This window comes from Glossina fuscipes, unplaced genomic scaffold (assembly GCF_014805625.2).
Source record: "Glossina fuscipes isolate IAEA_lab_2018 unplaced genomic scaffold, Yale_Gfus_2 1, whole genome shotgun sequence".
NCBI lineage: Eukaryota > Metazoa > Arthropoda > Insecta > Diptera > Glossinidae > Glossina > Glossina fuscipes.
This window is the reverse complement of record NW_023998415.1, coordinates 6391013-6411872: the sequence shown is the minus strand read 5'-3', so window position 1 is coordinate 6411872 and position 20860 is coordinate 6391013. Positions and strand designations below refer to the sequence as shown.

Genomic DNA, 20860 nt, shown 5'->3' with positions numbered 1-20860 from the left:
TATATGCACAATTTATTTTTCTACGAATGTGTCAACAACAATTACAAACAACCATCATAAAGTTTAAGGGATACCGGCGATGGTTGACCCAGTCCGGGAGTCAGTTTAATGTGTGTCGTCTCTCCGTCTTTTGCCAAACGAACAAATTTATTTGCCATAGGTTTAAAATGTACTTTCATGATAGGATTTTTTTGACCAGTCTCTTCTTCAATGAATTCTCTTAACAATGGAGGAAACTCCATTTTATTATCTAATATACGTTCTTCCACTTTTTTGGTATTATTTAGGTATTTATGTTCGTCTTCCTTATCTATTAATTCATAATCAGCTTTATAGCTAGTGCTATAGATTTCAATAGGTTTGGGTAGAGTGACGCCGCGCCATGTTTTCTGTACTGATACCTTAACTTTTCGCGCCATGCCGGGAACTTTCTGCAGCAAAGCAAATGAGTAACTTACACTGTCCACAAAAATTTTTTAATTATTACCTCATCATCGACAGTTTCGACTTTTAAAACGCGCAAATAGCATGGCTCCGGATACCGTTGAAACATATTACGTATTATCAAACGGCCTATACCATAATCCTTGAGATCTCCTACAATCTCCCACAAAGTTTTTCCTTTGAAGTCAGTTTTACGGCCTATATATTTAATACCGTTGCCGGCCATTTCACTTTTCTTCTTTTTTTTAAATTAATTTCAATATGTTGCAAAAGTAAGGAAAATATTTTTTATGGTTAGTTATTTGGATAATGGAAGAAGAAGAAAACAGCTGTTTCTTGACTTCATCGAATTATTATATGTACGGGGATTTTTTGTGGAAAACTGCAACATCTTCGAAAAAAAAGGGCAAACCAATAATTTCAAAATAAAGATTAGTGCTTTGAATCTGGTTACAATAGCGCCGCCTTCTTTTCTTGTTTGTCTATTTTTATTGGAAAATTGTCAATCGGCGTTTCTGGACATTCCGCTATATTGAAATTTTCGTTGAAATTTTGCGCACACTCTTGATTCTGATGATAATACATTTTAGTGGACATTGTATGTTCTTGTACCCAAAAAGGCGGATTATCTTTTTCTAAAACAATCGCATTTACACGGCCATGAAATAAAAAGGGTTATAGTAGAAGAAGTAGAATGTGATTGATGTGGATCAAATAAAAGGGCTTGAAGAATAACATGCAAATTGTAATAGGATTGTTTTTTTTTAAATCCGTTGATCAATTAATGTATGAAAAATCAATTTTTCTTCCCTGGCCAATTTTATGTAACTAACTATACATAAAAGCTTAAGTCTCTGAATAATATGTAAATACTTTCTTAATATCGTTATAGGAATGAAAATTTGAATGGCAACCTAGCCTGAAGAGCGTTCTATTGATTCCCTAAAAGTAAGCTTCCTTAAAACTTTTTTACGTGATAAAATATAGTTATGTAAGCAGCAAGTTGAGTTCATGCCGTATTGAAATGCTGCAGGTCCTTTAGTAAGATAATTTTAGTAAGACGAATTGCAAACGCATCGAACTTTTGAAAGATGTTTTCTGCAACGCATCCCATCCGCATCCCGTCCGCAGTGTTTTCAACTACTCCAAATGTAGAAACACCATTTTTCTACAAATTTCTACTATTATTATTAAAAATCCTAATTACGATTTTTATTGTCTTTCTTGAAGATATAAGCACTGTTTATTAAAAGACATCACTTTTAATTTCTATCGTTAATTATTGCGTTATTATATCATCCATTATTTTATTTTTTTGCAACTTGTAACCAAAGCATACCAATAGTATACAATATTTAGTTTAATAATTATCCATTCGAATAATAAATAGTTTGGTTGAAATGTGCTGTCGTTGTTACTGTCCTTTTTGTATTGAAAGCCTTAGACGGAAACTTCTTCAATTGTGTACCTTTGACGTTCTCCGCTTTTTTTTTGCATACGTGCAATAATCATTATCACTGCTTATGATTTTGTCCGGTTCTATCTATAGAATGTGCGTGTCCATTGTGTACGATAGCAACATGCTGATTATTTATTAAACCTCGTACTTGATGATGATTAGTTGTTTTTGCATTATCACTGTCATCGTAATGTTCTCTATGAATATTATTGGCTTGTGGTTGAGCGCTCTCATGCAAGCCCAAAGTGGCATGTGCAGCAGCCTTGGAAGCGTTTACCTGCGCTTCGGCGGCAGAAGAAGCTGCTTTTAAGGCGGCCTCTTTCGTAGCTTCATAATCTATGCTGGCTTGTTGGAATTGCTGCTCCAATTGTTCTAAGCGTGATTTTGCTTGGCCGACCATGGCTGATTGCGAAGCCAACTGATTAGAGACTTCATTTGCTGTTTGTGCAGCGTGTTCGGCTACAGCTTTAGCATTATTAACGGCTGCCGTTAATACTGATATATGATTATTAGCTGCTTGGGCAGCTTGTTGTGACAATTTGGCGGCCAATCTAGCTGATTTTAATTGTTCCAATTCTCGCGATAAAGCCCTTTGAGCTTCGGCTGTTTGCTGTTGCAATTCTTGCAGCAACACTTCTTTACCTTCTAGAGCAGCTTGTGCTGTCGCGGCCGCCTGAGTAGCCGCTTGTGCTAAGGTATTTTTAGCAATAAAAGCCGCTTGCTTGGCTGCAGCGTGCTGTGAAACTACAGCAGTGTAAGCTTGATCAGCAGATCCTTGAGCTATAGATCGTAATCCACTGCCGATACTATAGCCAGCTTTACCAGGTTTACCTCCATCACTAACATGCCCATCGATTGCTTCAGTTTCTATATGATAATCTACATAGTTGCTTCCCTCAGATTCAGATGATTCATGATTGGTTGGTGCATGTTGACTTTGCGGTTCAAATAAATCGCCACCACCATGTTGCACGGATGCTACCGGTATTTGATATACGAAACCATTTCGTTTTGTTAAACGTCCCACTGCTTCAAAGCAGTGATGAGCTTAAAAAATTAATAAATATATATACATATATGTATATATGTATATATGTATATATTTAAGCCGAGACTTCTTAAACTATATAAACATTATCCTACCTAAGAAAACGTAGACTATTATCTGCGCAGCGGTGTTGTGTAACATTATTAACGAACTTTATTTTACCGTGTGTCTACTTTTATGATATTTCACGGTAATTTTATACCTTCATTTGGTTAGTCAACCATCACCATCATATACGAGTGCTGACCACCGTTTTATTCAAACATATTTTTACTTGTTTCATTTTTATATTTTAATTACTTTTATTAAGTTTGCTTTTCTGCTTCTTGGTTTTTTTTTCATTTTGTATAATTTGCTAATATGTTCCATCTTTTTTGCTACAAATGTGTGGGAATGTGATATGAATATATTTGTATGGTGTTTAAACAATTCACAACTAGGAAGTGTTGAAGTGTATATAATTGTTTTGCATGTTTTCAACGCAATTCATATTGATGAGGGAGCATTTTATATAAGTTGCTTGTCGTTAACATAATTTTTCATCAATAAATACTACAGAGAAATTTGCTGTTAAATTAAAACCGATCATATTTAAGCTAAGCAACTTGTCTATATTTCTATATATGTGAAATAAAAAAAAAAAAAAAATAAAAAAAAAGAAGAAAAGCTCACTTTTACAGAGATTATTTAAAAGCTTATCAGATTTAAATTTAAGAAAAGAATCGGGGCCGTCTTCTTGTGCTGGTGCTGCAACTTTTGTATTTGTAAGTATCATTTTCTTCTTTTTTTTTTCGTCTAACACAGTCGCAAAGTCGAATTTCTATATTCCGTGCTTGAGGGATTGAGATTCAATAAATTTTTTTTATAAGCCTTCATAAGTTACATTGATAAGTTTAAAATCCTAAATTAGTTAACTATGACCATCTCTCGATTGTATTTCTGTCAGTGTTTTTTTCTTTTTTTTTGGTCTCTTACAAAATGATCATAGTTGGGGTTACTCCGATAAATCCTTTATGAAAATTGGCGAAATTCATTAATAAATTCTTTTAAAATAGTGAAACGACTTTTAAAGCTTAATGATTTCATTATATACAATATATCAATCATATCAAATATTAAGATTAAGTTTGCTTCGAAAATCTGGCAAAAAAAAAGTGAAAAGGACTGCTGCGACGGCCACAACGAATGCAAAGTGACTTGTAAAGTAATAATTTTGTGCCACGCCTATTTTCAGTGTTAAAATGAGGCCGTCACCGATAAACATTACATTAACATAAACAACAGACAAACTGACGGCGTGGCATGAATACAAATATAAATAAATATAGAAAATTATATTCGCTCTGGATCGAGTCTTTTATACTCATCATCGGTAACCTAAAAAAGATAGAAAAAAGCAAAAGGACTACATTTTCATGCTCGACAATATGCAGTGAGTATGCATGGTTTTTTTTTTCATTTGCAAAATAAAAGTTTTCGTCGCCTAGACACGTGGGCGTTGCAGGCACGTCCTTTAAAAAGTTTAGGCCATTTTCAAATTTTTTTGTAAATTTTCAGGAGATGGCTTAATTTTCGCTAAAACTTAAATATCTACCGCAGATACTAGGCAGTTGGGTAGACAGACTGAAGGACAAACGATAAGACGGAAATGCGAAACTGGCCAAGAATTTATATACTTTTTGAAGCTACCTTTTCTGCATTATAAAGGTTTTGAAAAAAATAATTAATTTTTGATACTCTAAAATATTAGGAGGGCGTGGTCTAATTTTGGTCAGTTAGTACAGAATCGCCCATAGAATATATGTTCAAATTTTTGTATATTTTTCTTCTATAGCTTATGAGTAACGAGCAAAGAGCTAATCTTTTATTCCTTTTGAGAAACAGAGGTGTTGTCAACTTACATGGTACTGTGAGCGTACCCTCGAGCCGATTTCGTCCATTTTCAATATCAACCCGCGTGCAAGAGCTGTCAAGGCGTCTACCAAATTTAAAATTCATATTTATTTTTATGGTCAGAAGTGTGTGTAGAACAGACGTTATACAGTTGGATGGATAGACGGACATGTTTACATCGATTCAAAATTTGATTCTGATCAAGAATATATGTACACTTTGAGGGGTTTCTGATGCTTTTCTCTGGGCGTTGGAAACGTTTCGACAAAATGAATGTACCCCTCATCCTTCGGTGATGGGTATAAAAGAAATCTTGGACTTTATGGGATACCTGACTTAACTACAAACGAGCAGACGCACTTAGTGTACGCTATTCGGTATTCAAATTAGTTTCTTATATATGTGTATGGATTTCTCTGCATACGATTAGATGGAGAGACAAAAACTTCTTATTCACTTACCGAATGCCCTGTAAACACAACGAATGACTAGAAAGCATTTGGAAGTAAATTAATTTTCTTACTCTTTAATGTTAAGTAATTTATTTTCAAAATTTAGTTTTCGCTTTTTTTCGAAAGTTTACAAATACAGATAAAAAATAATAAATAATTAGGAGTTGTTTTTTTGCACTCTCTTCCACGTTTCTTTCTACTTATTTGAATGGTTTGGGAAGCTACGTATAAATCACATCACATTAGTAGTAAACTTTACGAACAAGAAATTTTTATCATCGTAAAATAATAAATAAAACGAAAGTGTTGAAGGTGCAAACTAGTTCGAAATGCTTAAAATGCTAATAATAAATAAAATGGAAAAAATTGACGAAAGCATTAAATAAATGGCTACGGATAATGAAACTGGAATATATCTTGCTTTAAACAATAGCTACTACAATTGTTGATTGTATGCGTGTTTCTCAATCATTTGTAATACTGCGTGATTTGATGTATCCAGTCGAGGTAATGTGCAACACGTACATAAACTCCAGGTACGTTGACTTGTCCGCAGCCTATACCCCAAGACACGACTCCAATCACTTTCCAAATACCGTTGCGTTCACAAACCAATGGTCCGCCGCCGTCACCTTTGCAGGCATCTTTACCCTCCTCCCCGCCGGCACACAAGAAACCCGGATTAAGTTTATAATTATATCCGAGACGAGTGCTGCGTAACTGATTCTCACATTGGTGATGAGATAATATAGGCACGTCGACTTCTTTAAGAATATTTTGGTATTTTCCTTGTTCGCCGAAAGCGTCTTTACCCCAACCTGTTGTCCAACAGCGAGATCCAGTGAAATCGGAAAACTTCTCGGGCAAACAAGCGGGACTAATATGAGGATTTTTTGAGAAATCTATCGGATGATCAAGTTTCAAGATGGCCAAATCATTATCCAAAGTGCCCGCATAGTATTCCGGATGGATATGAACCGAAACAATGTCACGTTCAATGTGGGGGAAAAATTCAACGTCATGGTTAACGTCCCATTCACCCAAACGAGCTCTTAAATCGAAACCATTTTGCCTATGAGTAGAAATGAGTAGAATTCGTTTTTTTTTTTGTCAATGTTCGTTCAGTCTATTTATTGCCAACTTACGATTTGATACAGTGAGCTGCTGTAATGACATGTTGAGCATCAATTAATGTAGCACCGCAAGCGTAAATCGATTCTTTAGGATCTTTTTTCAAAATTGCGACATGCCAAGGATATTCGCCGAACTCGCTATCTCCATCAATATAAACTGGATTCTTAATACGTCCCGTAATACCGGCCGCATTACGCACGCCACACCGGCCATACTGCTGAGCTAATTGAACGGGAGGCAATGGACGACGGCAACACACCTCATCAATACGGCAGTTTTTCTCAACGGGTCGGTTACCATAATAAGCACGCTAAAAGAAGCGGTACGGCAGATAAAAATAAATTACAAAAACAGTTCATTAGAGAATATTTTTACTTCTTGTCTTTTACTCTCTATCATTTTTATTGACCGCTCCTTTTCTTTCACGAATTTAGCCAATGTACTATCAAGCTGCGCTGATTCAGTTTCATGATCTTGAATATGCCGTCTTTTACGATCTCGAGGAAATGCTACATAATTACTTCCTTGGCTTTCACTTAAGGACAGGCCATTTTTCATTTCTTGCTCACGCTTACTCTCGTTTGGTAGTTTTAATAATTTGCTTTGTCGACGACTGCCGTCTAGATTTTCATAGTCATTGTCCGAGAGTGCAAAGTTCGGCACATCTTTAATTTGTTCGGCCTCGTAAATTGTTTCTTTGGCATAACCAGGCCTGTCGTCATGTTCATAATGATCGGCATAATGATTTTGATCATAAAGACCGAAAGGTGGTAAACCTGGTCCGTTATCGTGATATTCAAATATCGGTTTATTGGGTAGCATTTCCATGCTAGGCGAGTAGTGTTCAATGTGTTCGGGACTAGTTAGAATTTCATCGTGATGGTGATCATATAAAATTTCCGAGAAATGATCGTGTTGATGATAATGAGTATTGTGTATAAATTGTGGTTTAGGTTTAAATAAGCCGCTTACTTTTTTCAAAATATTTAGATTTGGGGTCACATGCAAATTAATCAAAGGCTTAACTACTTTCTCGCCGTAGTCGGTTTTTTGAACCTGAATGGAAACTAAAGGATTTACATTGACTAAACCCAGATTGAGTCCGTTCGGTCCTATGGAACCAAAATAAGGATTTTGCGCAGGATAATTTTCACCCAAAACGTTAGGTGGATATCCCGACGGATTACTAGGATAAGGCAAACCAAACGAAACGCCATAAGTGGGCAAGATATTGCGCTGTAATAATTGTAGGGCCTGTGATGCCTCCAGTAATTGACGCTAACAAAAGAAAATTTTCATAATCAATGGAAACTTCAAAATTGATCATACCACAGACGTGCTAGTAGACGTGCAAACCGTGTTATAACCAAAAAAGATATGCAGTTAGCTGAGAATTGATAGTTAAAATTAGTCGTTATACGTGATAACATTTCCAAAAAAATTGTTTCGATTGTTATTGCACATCATACTAATTATTAATTAAGGCCCGTTATATTTGGTACAAGAACGAATTCCAAATAAATTTATGTTTTGACAGCGCAGTATTGATAGTATGTATGGCTAGAAGCGGTTTCATTAGCTTATTAAAGAAATTATCTTTAGTTTATCATAATTAACTTAAAATTAAAATTAGTTCGATTATAATAAGCGAAGTAACTTACCCCTTCTGCGTCCAAATGTAAATCTTCTTCATCTTCTGATTGTTTGTCTTCGGCTTTGATAGCTTCGCGTTTGCTGCGCTTGCTGTTCTCTTCAGTCCCGTCTGAGTTAGAGTTCTCTCCTGGCTGCGATTGTGTTGGAATATCTGGAAGAGTAACGTTTGCGGCTGCTTCGTCACTCAACGCTTCAATATCTTTGCCCAAATTACGAGGGTCAATAGGTAAAATTAAATCTTCTTTACGACCAATTCGATCGGAAGCAGGGCACTGATTATATGGTACACATTGGCATTCAATGAATTGATTTCGCGAAGTATCATAAATACCATTACCAGAGTATTGGGACTGTGTTGCATAACCCGATGTCAAACTGTTGAAATTACTGGAAGCTGACAGACCATCAATATTGTGTAACTCCTTTTTATAATAATCAGGCTTCTGGGTATGATAATTTGAACCTAAATTGCTTGTTTGAGTGTATTTTGATCCATAAGAGCCTAGTCCTAGACTAGAAGGTTTATTAATGTTTTGCGATATAAGGCCGCCTTGGGAGGCACTATTAAAGCCACCGGTATAGGCGGGAGACTGAGTGAAGCCACCTTGAAGTTGTGGTGTGTAACTAGCAGAAGATTGAGCCAAAGCAGAGAAGTCTGTATTAATATTCTGTCCAGCATTAATGGGTATGGCAACCGATGGCAGCTTGCCTTGGTCTGAGCCTTCTACGTGGTGATAATGATGATGAACATGCTGTTGCAAATTGCCAGAAGTAGCTGGTTCATTAACGACCACGTTAGAACTGGAAGCTGATGCTGCTGCCGTCTGATGACTGTAGAAGTTTGTCTGTTGCGAGCCTGCATATTGTATTTTTTCGGGCGCTTCAAAGTTATAAGGAGGAGCGTTATTGTTATTAGCAAAAATGGGACCAGGGGGCGGCTTGCTACCAATAATGATGGCTCCCGGTGGAGGTTTGCTAAAAATGGCCGAGGACGGAGTGTGTATACCGGGCGCTAGTGGAGACTCTAACAAGCTAGAGCCGCTATATATAGGTCCTGGTCCGGACGGTCTGTAATGATGAGGCTTGTAAGGTCCATCGTAGCCAACTTTTCGTGGTGGCCCAAAGGAGTTATGGCCGGAGGGGTTTGGCACAGGGCGGCCTTTAAAATGACCAGGAGGTGGCATAGGCCTAGCTGGACCATACGGTCCGCCTCCGTATTTATTTGGTTGGGCGTAAACACCTGAGTAGAATGGGCGTTTACTTTCAACGCTTTCACAATTCATTAACCCTAAGGCGCAAAGTTTATCGCGGACTAAATTGCGGGCCTGTACATCGTTGCCTTGCATTAAAGCCTGATCAATATTACCGTCCGCGTAAACTTCATCGTATTCATTTAGAATGCGGCCTTCACGTCTCGAATTGATAATCTGTTCAATTAACTGATTTATGTCAGTTTCATTATAAGGAGACTCTTGAACAGCATAATTGCGACCTTGAACGTCTTCGGTGAGTTTACTCTTTGAGTCAGTGGACCGTCGGTATAACATAGACTCTCTGCTAGATGGAATCCATTCACTATCCCAATTAAGAGTATCTTCGGCGTTTGTGTAAGTACGAAAGACTACCACAACAAAAGTGATAACGATACATCTCAGTCTGATCGTCATGCTGTCAAAATTCAAAACAAAATAAAATTATTAACTAACACAAAAACACTTGGAATGTTAGGTAAGAGTTAGCCCGAAATTGACCTCAATATCTTATGGCTTAAACGGTCATTGCGCTAATTTATATATAGTCTTTAGCTTTAAGAAAATGATTTTTTTGTTTTTGTTTAATAAAAACTGGTTACGGAGATTGAGTTTGACTCATAACTGACCATGTCCACAATAACTTTACTAGTCGCTATATATGTATGCGTCTGCGAGTTATGTCTATATGCATGAATGAATTGAAAGATGAACAAAAAGACGATACGAAAATATACTTTTACTTTCATTTAAGGTCATTAGCTCGTCGTTTGTCTGCGCGCAGTGCCGTAAGCCCGTTTCTTAAAACTGGTGGTTTTTTACTTGTGCAAGATTTGCTTCGTTTTTGTTTTCGTTTTCGTTTGCCTGATGCTGGTATAAAAATAGCTTTAGAAATAAATGTATGAAGTAATTTTTTTTTTTTTTTTTTTTGTTTTTCTTTCATTTAATATTAATATATGGCTTTTGCTTCCTTCCTTCATTTCTTCGCAGTTCGTTTATATGTCTACGATTTTGCAACATATTTTGTTTGTTCGTTTCGCTCGCCTTTACATTTATATTTTTGCTTCTCTTGTAATAAAAGTGAGTAAGTGAATTTTAAAAGATTATAAATAAGACTTGATTTTGTCAAAATATACGTACGTGGTGAGCGGAGTTATGGGGAACTTGGGTAAATTTCATTATATGTTTGTTACTTATAGTCACAACTGATGGTCGGTCTCTTAAGCAGAGTTATGTAAGACTTTGTGGATTAAGTATGTGGGTTTTGATAATAATTTATGCAAAATATTAAATTAAGTGCAGTTGGGAATATTTACTGTACAGTGTTCATTTTACTAAGTTAATAGTGTGTTAATTATTAATATTATTACTTTCTTTTTTTATCCAGAGGCAATATTTATTAATGTAACTTTATCACTGCATCCATTCATAAGATTGCCTATCGCAGAACTCTGAATTCATTTTGTCGATTTCCGCCTTAAGCTTAGAGTACCTTACCTTACCATACAAAAGGGCTACGTTTCATTGCAATGATTGTATGGAAGGAGATCTAAGAGTTAGGTGAATGTGGTCCATATTTAATGCGTCCACGTCAAATCAACGTTTTTAAAATGCTAGACCATATTAGGTTTACCATGTAGGTGCTATTCATTTCTAAAGCTCTTTATTTGAGAGGGCTTCAAAGAATGGTCCCATCCCATTCAAATTTTCCACGTACGTTTAGAATAATAAAATTTTGTGTTTTTTTTTTTTTTACCGATTTTCGTCCAAGAAAAAGCAATTAATGCCATCTTTAACGAATTGCGATCGAAAAATGTTACTGTACTGAATTTCATCAAACAATTCCAAAAATTTGCGCTCAATAGGTTGAATTGTGAATCAGGCGGACAAGTGAATGGATAAATCTTAATGAGTTTAAAATTGAGTATATGTATTTGAGTCAATTGATATTGTAAAAGGCGAGACACGTTCAATTCGTTCAATAGGTACATCCGTGCAGCCTTGTATGCCTTGTACGCCTTTGGTGTAGTATGCAAAAACTAACTGAAGAGTTTATGATCAGGTACATAAAAAAGTGGGCATATGAAATTCTAAATGAATCAATGTACTGTAACGCCTCTCTCTCTCTGTATATATCTAATATTCGAGGCGTAAGTAATCTTAAAATTGTGTAAATGGTTTGCATATTTTGACTTTTGTAAATCAATTATCAATACGGATTATTAGTTTAGCATAGGTTTAGATAGCTTAAATTATTTACATTTTTCCCGGATAAGCTAATCAAAGTCGTGTCTACATCTGAAAGAAATGAACGTAAATCTTTGACAAATAATTTTTAAAGTTTTGATATAAATATGAATGATTATCATTATCATTAACACATTCAAGTCTCCTTCGAATATGAATTTTTAAATCGAGTTGCAGATAATTGAAGATTAGGGGCTGCAGTGCAACAATAAAGGCTTTGAAAATTCTATTCTCTGATCTTGCAGTTATAGCGAACATATCAACAATTTTTTCTTTCTATTCAAACTTATTCCAGGTCCCAATTGATCAATTACAGTAAGACGTATAAGCAATTTTCACTTTCTGTAATTTTTTTTTCAATTTTAACTTGAATTAGTTGAGTTAACTTGAGCAGCACAGGGTGTCTATCTATATTATATATATATATATATATATATATATATACACACAGATATATATATATATATATCAATTTTTTTTTTTTGTAGTTAAAATTATTGTTTCGATTTTTTTTATTTATTTATTTTTTTTTATGTTAATTGAACTCACTTTTGTCTCTATTTTAAAATCCTTACGTAAATTATTTTCAATATCCTGTTGTTTCTTTTTTCGTACGTTTTCTTTTAATCCACTTTGTGTGTTGTCTCTGTGGTAACTGTGTTTCATTTAAAAAAACCCGCCACTTTTTATACTCTATCCGCCTATAGTTTATTACGATGTCTCTTTTTTAAGGTGGTTTTGAACACTTAAGTCTTAAGACTTTATGCGTGTGAGTGTGTGTTATTGTAAATATGTATGTTTAGAGCTTGATATTAAGATCAATAGCTTTATAGAGTCCCAACTAGCGGCATGTATTTGGTAATTACTTCTCTCTTTTCTCCTTTACGCTCTTTCGCCTTTTTAGGCCATTTTTATGCTTTTTGTGACGTCAGCGTGATTTAAATTTTGTTTTCGTCTGCAATATGTTTGAATTCAATTTAAAGTATTTTCCTCATTTCATCTCAGGTAAGAAAATTTTGGAAAATATTTTTTTTTCCACGAACCTACCTAATAAGCATTGATACATACATATGTTTCATTATGTACATGTATAAGTTTGGAATTTTTTTTTTTTTTGGAATTTGGGATTTATTTGGAAAAAGGGTGCAACATTGCATGTGTGTGTGTGTGTATTTAAATTTTATAGAAATTTGTACAGGACGTGTATTTTTAAGATTCCCGGATATGCAACAATTTACACAAATAGATTATATTTATGTGTATATAAGTAATCAGCATCGGTTTATTGATATGATTTTTTATATATAGTAAATCTGTGAAAGCACAATGCAAACACAATTTTTTACAAACTATTAACGTCCTGTACACGTTGGCCAAATTACCGTCGTATGCCTTTTGGGTCCTTATCTCTTGTTCATAATTTTGTAATAAGTAAACAAGTCTAATACAATTTTCTTTTTTGTATGGTTGACAAATTGGACCGACCCGAGCCATTCTCAATACTGTTCGTCATTGGGTCAAAACACTTCGTTGTACCAAATTTGGTCAAAATATTTCAAAAATTTTTGTGACCCGTAGCTTAAACATAAATATACATGGACCGACGAACAGACAAGCTTAAATTCAAATTAGAATTCAGATTATGATTTTGAATCGATTTGTATAATAACAGGGCGGCATATCCTTCATAAAACAACAACAATGAGTTGGATGAAAACCTTGCCGATTTCATTATAATCATATTCAAAACAACAAAAAATTTTTGAGTAATTATTTTTACAAAAGTTATTTGCTTTTTTAACAATTTAAGTGTACGTACGCACATATTTTGCTTATAGCAAGCAAGAGAAATCGACACCTTGAGATATGGAAGATCGCTTCGTAGACTAAATGAAACCGCAAAATATTCATTTGGATACTTTACTTTTCTTTTAAAAAATTTTTTTGTATCTTTCATTTCATCAACGCACTTTATCCTATTTGGAGAAACAAATTTTTGCATTTTTTTATGAAGAAATCATGCAGTCCCTCTCTCTCTCTTTCCTTCTCTCTTTAAGGCTTTGAAAAGAATCTATACCTTAGGGCGAATAAAAATTCTTTTTTTTATTGACTTAATAGATTGTGGCTCTGAACCTTGTAGAATATGTGAAAAAAAAAAAGATTCATTATCTGAAGGAAATTTTTACGTTGAACCAAACATATCGGAATAGGAGTGGTGCCAAAGGAATCCCTGCTGGAATATTACAGCTGAACATGTCGCTTCTAGTTCACTTCTAGCGCGTTGACAGAAGTGCTTAGAAAGCTTTTGCCTTCATCGGTCGGCATTTTCAAGCAACAATACGTGTAGTGTAGCATCCGTTGCAAGAACATGAGACTGAGAGCGTAAGACTTTTAAAAACGGCCTGTAACGTAACTCATATAATTTTTCTTCTTTCGCTGTGACTTGTTTAGAATATCCTTAGGATTAATGTTGTCTTTTTTTGGATCGCATAAAAGTCCATACTTTTAAAGCATCCTATATATTTCTCTATATTTAGATTTAAATTTGCTTCAGTTGCAAGCAGTTGGGAAGCAGACCCGCGAAAACGGGTTCAGTATTACTGTTTTTTTTTCATCGAATATTGTTACTCTATCAACTTTCCTTTCATTTGTTTCCATGTGGAGTTTTATATTGTGCACCACTAGTGAACCTGAGTAGATTAGGCTTATGTGCATGTATATAACACTGACTGTTTGAGCTCTGTTCTTGTAATATATGTTCACTGATCGATACTGATCGATATATTTGAGATATTTTAATAAAAATAGGCATACTAACGTGGCCTGGCCCAGGGAAAATCGCTACGGAATTTTCGCTTCCGGTATATAGCTCAACTTTGAAAAAGGTCTTGTATGAAAAACTTTCCAATTATTAATATTTGCCTACAAAAATTGCCAGATAATAGGATTTTGGCAAAATAAATTGATGTGAAAAATTTGGATTAGATGGGCCAATTTTTTGAACCCCCGAAGAAAAATTAAACGCTTCACAAGAAAACTTGAATGTGATAAATACGGACTATCTCAGCTCAGTTTCTGACTCGCTTCCATAGAAGGGCTCGCACGAAAAGCATGCCTTTACAATAAGGCCTGCATGCGAATAAGGTCTAGTTTTTGGTTAGATAAATTCATTTTTTACCCAAGCTTGCCTGTCGGTCTGATGTCTGTACACTTATTCTTGTGGTCAACTTACGGGAGGTATTTTGGGCTTAAGCATAAACGCTATTGGACCATTTTTTCAGTCAATCCCCATATAAGGCCTTATTTTGATTAGTCGTTATAAGGAAAAACGTTGTAATTTTTAAAATTTCACGACAAAAATCGCTAACTAATAGTATTTCGCCATTCTAAATTTGTATGAAAATTTTGGATCATATGGCGCAACTCTTTGAATCCTCTGCTCTATAAAGGTCGCTACGTAAACTGAATCCTTATATGGTAAAAGTACATCATTTTCAATATTTCTTGATGAAAATTCGTTCATAATAATAATTTGACGTAAAAATTTATCATATTGAATTGGATTACGTAGGTCAATTTCTTGGATTCCAACTCATATCAAGATTTTAATGAGAAATAAAACTTTATATGCCAAAAAGGTCGAATTTTTAACATTTTCTGATCCAAATTTATCCGTAATAAATCAATCAGAGTAAATTTGGATCACCTAGGCCGTGTATGGAGGTTCTCATGAAAGTAAAATCTTCTATGGCGACAAAGCCTAATTTGTGGTTTGCTATGATCGGCGCAGTAGGGATCCGGGAAATAGTATAATCTTTGGCAAGTAAATTTAAGTTTGACCATCCTTCAATATGGGGTCTTGATGTATTATTGATTAAGTGAAATAATGTAAGGTATCTAATGATCGGCCTTGCCCAACTGTAGCATTCTTGCTTGTCTTTTTTTACAAATTGGATTCTATTGCTTTTAAGTTTTTTACGGACATTCTAAGTATTAAAAACGGAATAACGAAACACGTATATTGTCACATAATTATTTATGTAATGAATGTTATTAGCAAAACAAAAACTTTTCAAAGTTTTAATGAAAAGAAAAAAAACGAACAAAGGGTTTTTAATAAAATTTTATTAAAATATATGCGAAACGATATTTGACGTCACAAGAGCGCTGCGTGAAAAATAAAAAACTATTAATTATGTATATATATTATGATTAAATGTGTGAATAAAACATTTATGGATGTGTGACTGACTGACTAATCGGTCAAATTGTTGGGCAAAAATTTCAATTTTGTAATATTTCATGCATGCACACAATTGACCACATTTATGGAGGACTGACTTGATGATTACAAATTGAATTTTTTATTTTTCTTTACCCCAATGCCAGTAAAAACGTCATCAAGTGATTGTTTTCGCATGATTTTATGTTTACAAAATTTAAAAAATAAATCACGCATCAGCACTTATTTGTTTTGTTATAATTTTGTTACTGAGAAATATTAATTTTTCAACGTTGCGTGCCTATGTATGTGCTAAGGTTAAAGGTAATTGCACTGTCATGTATATACCGCTGAAATTATTCGATATTCAGGCCAGGCCTTTTGCCTTTAATGCATATTTTGTTCTTTGAACAAGAAAATTGACACAAAATTTTATATATTTAATTTAATAAAAATGAAAGTTTAAAAATATAAATGAAAATATGGATTACGGCGTTTATTATCAATGTAAAGTTTGTATATACTTTTACATATCTCACCGTATTTTCGTTTATTGAATTTTTGAATAGAAAAAGAAGAATAAGAAGAAGAATATATATTCTTATTGAAGAAAAATCAAATGTTTATCAACAATTTCTCATCATAAACTTATGCGGTGCGTCTATAATATAAGCGACAACAAAAGCAAAATTAAAAAACTATACGGTCTTTAGATGGTGATCCTCGAGAGCGACTTTAGTAATAAACTATTTTATATTTTTCTAATAAGAAAAAAAAAAACAAAAAAATATTCTACACCACCTTACAGTTATTCGTATAACCATTTTTCGAAATAGTGTTTCACTCGGAACCATTTTCACCAGCTTTCATTCTAGGCCAGAAGACACACACACAACAATGAAATTCCATTAAAATAACTCGAAAACTGCAGTCGGTAGGTTGAACACAAGAAAGCAAGGTGGACAGATGGACAGACTAGCTTAAGTCGATTTGAAGAAAGTGATTCTGAATCGATTAAGATAATAAAAGATGGGTCTATATCAAGTATGTTTATATTTTTGGCTTACTGACTCTCTCAAATAAGAGATCAGCATGTACTCACCCTTTCGCGAATACACAGACGGACGTAACCTAATCAATCGAACGGGCATCCCTTATGCCCCTTGGCCTTCTGCTACCCGCCCTGCCTATCCTCTCCTTTGGCCTATGACGATTTTGAGAGAACGTGACCATCTTTTTCGTCAGTGTGATTTTGTGAATTTATATAGGTCGATTTTTATCGCCCTTCCTTCCTGGCGGGTCCTTATTTTACCTTGCATATTTCCTAAAAATATTTTTGGTAACTTCTGCTTTGATATCACATTTTGATATCATATTTTTATTTTATGGCACCAGAAGAGGAAGACATCAAAAATAATAATTTGTTGTTTCCACCATTTTCAGCTTTCCGTCATTAATAGGATTAGTTAGTCTATATATTCATTAATGGTATCAAATATGTGCCTTTCGTTTTGATGTTTTGGTTCATTGTCCCTATGAATATGCTATTCGACAGCAACTTTGTCGTCGAGTGAATTTTCATTCGGCACTGAAAAAAATCGTGTACATTGTCGATATCTGTACACTTGCTCCTCGATGCGTCAATTCATAACCTCCCAACAGCCATAAATCCAATTGCAAATATTAGCAAGCAAATTGTTTCAAGTCGACCCTAGATTCGATTTCAGATATTTATGAATTTTTTCATAGTTAAAAAAATATTCATGCTTTGTTATGTAATAAAAGTTGTTGGCGCCTAGACGCGTACGCGTTTTAGGCGTGTGCCTTGAAAACTTTTTAGGTCAGGCAATATCTTTATAATTACTAACGGGAGAATGTTTATCACAGATACTATAAAGTTGGGCAGACGGATTTGGGGACAGACGAACTGACAGCCATGCTTAGGTGTATTCTGAATTTGAAATTCAACTGGGGTTTTGAAGCTTGTTTTAGCTTGTCTTACAAAGGTATTTAAAAAAAAATTAAAGTTTGATACATTGTTTGTAATATTGAGTAGGCGTGGTCAATTTATCGTACAACAGCATCGCCAATAGAATATGCATTTAAATTTTTTTAGATTTACATGCAGTAGCAATTTTTAATTGCTTTTGAAAACCAGAGGTGTTCACGTACTAATGGGCGTGTATTTCAATCGATTTGGCCCATTTTTAATGCGTGCAAGAATTTCCAATGTTTCTGCGAAATTTGAATGGAAAATGTTTACAGCAGATGTTACGAAGATGGATAGACAGACAGAACGACAGACAGACAGACAGACAGACAGTGGGGCAGATGGATACATTCAAATCGATTCACTTTGTGGATACCTTGAAGCTTCCTTTTGAGTGTTGCAAATGTTTTGACAAAATGAATACACCCTTCACCGCTCGGTATATAAGGAAAATAATTTCACCTGAAATTCACTTAAAAAAGCCTGATTTTAAGTCATTTCTAGTTAGATAAGTTTACTGTAAAAAATCGAAATTAGTTTGAAATTGAATTTTCTGTGTTAGTATACATCTGTTGTAGAGTGTCGAGTAGAAAGGTTTACGCTTACTATTTTCAAAAGCGAGATGCATAACAATTTTTGATCTCATTCTCCAGAGGGCGCATCTATTCGAAATATTTCACCGACAATACGAAATTCGAAATGCTTTCAACAAGTTGGGAGAGTAAGTTTTAATTTCAGAAATGTATACAATTTTTGTATATGTTTTTCTTTCTTTTGCTTATGATTAAAATGATATTTTTAATGAAAAACTTTGCGCTAATATTTTTTCCAATATTCAATTATAACATTAATACGCGCGTTTATCATTACGATTATGAAATATTACTATTACGATAGCGTTAAATAAGTACATTAGCATCGTTAGTGTTACTGTGCCTGGCATTGTAAAGAAAATTTATACGTAAATGATTTATATAAAATTTCCTTTTTTTTTTTTAATTAAAGAAAACAAAAAAAAATAAATAAATAAATAAACAAAAAAAAAGAAACAAGAAAATCTTTTGTGAATATTTTCACTTTCTCTTGTATGAAAATGATTTGGTTTTTCGTCTTATTTTTCGCTTGCATATATTTCATGGTTTATATAACTTCGCATGTTGCTGATGATGTGTTGATTTTTGCCCTTTTGAACTCAATAAAGAGGAAATTTTTTTTTTTTTTTTTGCATTCATTCATCGAACAAAGGAAAGCATGCTAACTTGGTCGCTGCACTTGGTCGAAACACTTGAAAATATTTATCGTCATCTTTATAATGAAATTTTGTATTGAAATTCTATATTTTTAGGCTTACATGTTAATCGCTCGAATCAACTATTCAAATAATATAAAAACGAACAATTTTTGAAACCTTTATATTCATAACCTCTTAACCCTATCGAGTACACCCGCATTACAATAGTTAAAGGAGGAGAGAATAAAAAAAAATCATAAATAAATTTTTTTTTTAGCAACAACTTATGTATTTTCATTTTGTCATACGGAGCTTTTCCGCATTCAAGTCCTTTAAAGTGTTTAATATGTTTTTTGGAAGCTTCCCTGTTTACCCATCTATATCCGCGATTGAAAAATCCTCATAATTTTATATGTAATCTTGACGTATATGCAGCCTGGATGAGTGTAAAACTCCTTGTTCGTCTTGTGTTGCTTGCAAAGAGTTCACTCTTTAAAGTAACAAAGAATTTGAAAATGCTTTTCAGGATATGTTGTTTAAAAAAAAAACCGGGTCGCAAAAAAAAAAAAATCTTCTCCCTTAATGAGCTTAAGTGGCAGGTGCTCACGATTCGCTTGAATGTAATTGTCTTTGGTTTTCATTTTGATTGTCTTTTTTTTTTTTATTATTTTCTTCAATACAAGAGATTTAGGGTTAAACTTATACTGATTTTTCGATTTTTACAAATTAAGTCAGAGAATTGAAATTGTATAAAAGTATAATTTTTTTTTTTTTTTGTTTATTTCACATACGTGCGTCAATTGGAACTTTTCATAGAATGTATCGAAAATCAAGAGAGGGAAAGTGAAGAGAGCAGAAGAAGTTTCGCTTTCAAGGTTATTAACCGTAGATGTGTTGTGTAGGGTTTCAGGAATTATATGTCTATCGCTTTATCATGTTTTATTATTTAAAAAAAATAAAATACAAACTGTTACGGCAGCCATTAACAATGAAAAAAATTGACTTTTTTTTTTTATTTTTTTTTATTTATTTTTTATTTAGACTTTTCTTTTATTTTTAATTTACACTTGAATGACTTTGACATCGTAATACTTGTGATATAAATTAAGATTCCACGAGTTTGTATAACGACAAATGCTTACGATTTGTATTCACAGCAAAGGGTACATTCACATGGTCAAGCCTGTTTGTAACGTATAGAAATAGGCAGTGAAAAAGTACAAGTGGCCATGGAAAGGAAAATAGTTTAAAAAGGCCATGCATTTAATTAAGATGGCCGTTTTAATCGGCAAGTATAACGACGTGTATAGCGGCAGCGTTTAGCATAACATTTTTTCAGAAAGCAACTGAGAAAGAATATTCGATCATGAATCGAGGAGGGCTTGCAGAGTTATAGGAAAAAATTACGGAAAAAAAATTGATTGTAAAAGTAAAACATTTTTTTCTATGAAAGGGTATCAGTGACGGTTGGCAAGAAGAGAGATAAGAGAAAGAGAAAGAGATAGGGAAATGGTAATCACAGTGTAGATGGCATATGCCCAGTGTTGCACAATCCATTTCAAAATTTCAAATGCGTTCCTTCGAAACATGACTTCTCGAAAGTATATGGAGCACCATTGCAAACATTTCCAATGATTTTCCCATTTCAATTTTTGTACAATGTCGTTAAATGGTATCTTTAAACGAAAGGATGTACTGCTGTTTTTTTTTCCCGAAAATCTCGCCAAATCCACAAAAAATTTTATTACTTAGGTAATTCTTTACCTGTAGATGTATAAATTAAGTGATTTTTTTTCGTCTTTTTTTCACATAAAAATATCGAGAGACTTTCACATTG

At 33.9% G+C, this 20860-nt stretch overlaps 3 protein-coding genes across 4 annotated transcripts in view; all 3 read right to left on the bottom strand.

Moving 5' to 3' along the window:
- Nucleotides 1-16: 16 nt before the first annotated feature.
- Nucleotides 17-769, bottom strand: LOC119632206. Its single transcript, XM_038025010.1, has 2 exons — nt 488-769; nt 17-431 (listed from the first exon to the last, which is right to left on the bottom strand). The coding sequence occupies exons 1-2, from the start codon at nt 668-670 to the stop codon at nt 42-44; spliced, it is 573 nt and encodes a 190-aa protein (XP_037880938.1). The 5' UTR covers nt 671-769; the 3' UTR covers nt 17-41.
- A 1111-nt stretch (nt 770-1880) lies between these two features.
- On the bottom strand, nt 1881-3182 carry LOC119632114. The gene is made up of 2 exons (XM_038024878.1): nt 3047-3182; nt 1881-2950 (listed from the first exon to the last, which is right to left on the bottom strand). The coding sequence occupies exons 1-2, from the start codon at nt 3090-3092 to the stop codon at nt 1959-1961; spliced, it is 1038 nt and encodes a 345-aa protein (XP_037880806.1). The 5' UTR covers nt 3093-3182; the 3' UTR covers nt 1881-1958.
- Nucleotides 3183-5422: 2240 nt separating this feature from the next.
- The window catches only part of LOC119645327, a 40692-nt gene continuing 25254 nt past the window's right edge, over nt 5423-20860 (bottom strand). Inside the window, exons 2-5 of one of the 2 annotated variants that reach the window (XM_038045471.1) lie at nt 8092-9751; nt 6844-7708; nt 6442-6742; nt 5423-6368 (exon numbers count right to left, since the gene is read on the bottom strand). In XM_038045471.1, coding sequence (XP_037901399.1) covers nt 5765-6368; nt 6442-6742; nt 6844-7708; nt 8092-9751 — 3430 coding nt within the window. In that variant the 3' untranslated portion in view covers nt 5423-5764. The remainder of the gene's footprint in view (nt 6369-6441; nt 6743-6843; nt 7709-8091; nt 9752-20860) is intronic. The other variant, XM_038045470.1, reaches the window with a different exon arrangement.

Bases quoted from the DNA above. Each gene is read 5' to 3' on its own strand.
- LOC119632206 (XM_038025010.1), bottom strand. From the start codon at position 670: ATGGCCGGCAACGGTATTAAATATATAGGCCGTAAAACTGACTTCAAA. The intron at 432-487 runs GTAATAATTAAA...GCTTTGCTGCAG, and splicing joins TCGAAACTGTCGATGATGAG to AAAGTTCCCGGCATGGCGCG.
- LOC119632114 (XM_038024878.1), bottom strand. From the start codon at position 3,092: ATGTTACACAACACCGCTGCGCAGATAATAGTCTACGTTTTCTTAG. The intron at 2,951-3,046 runs GTAGGATAATGT...TAATTTTTTAAG, and splicing joins AATAGTCTACGTTTTCTTAG to CTCATCACTGCTTTGAAGCA.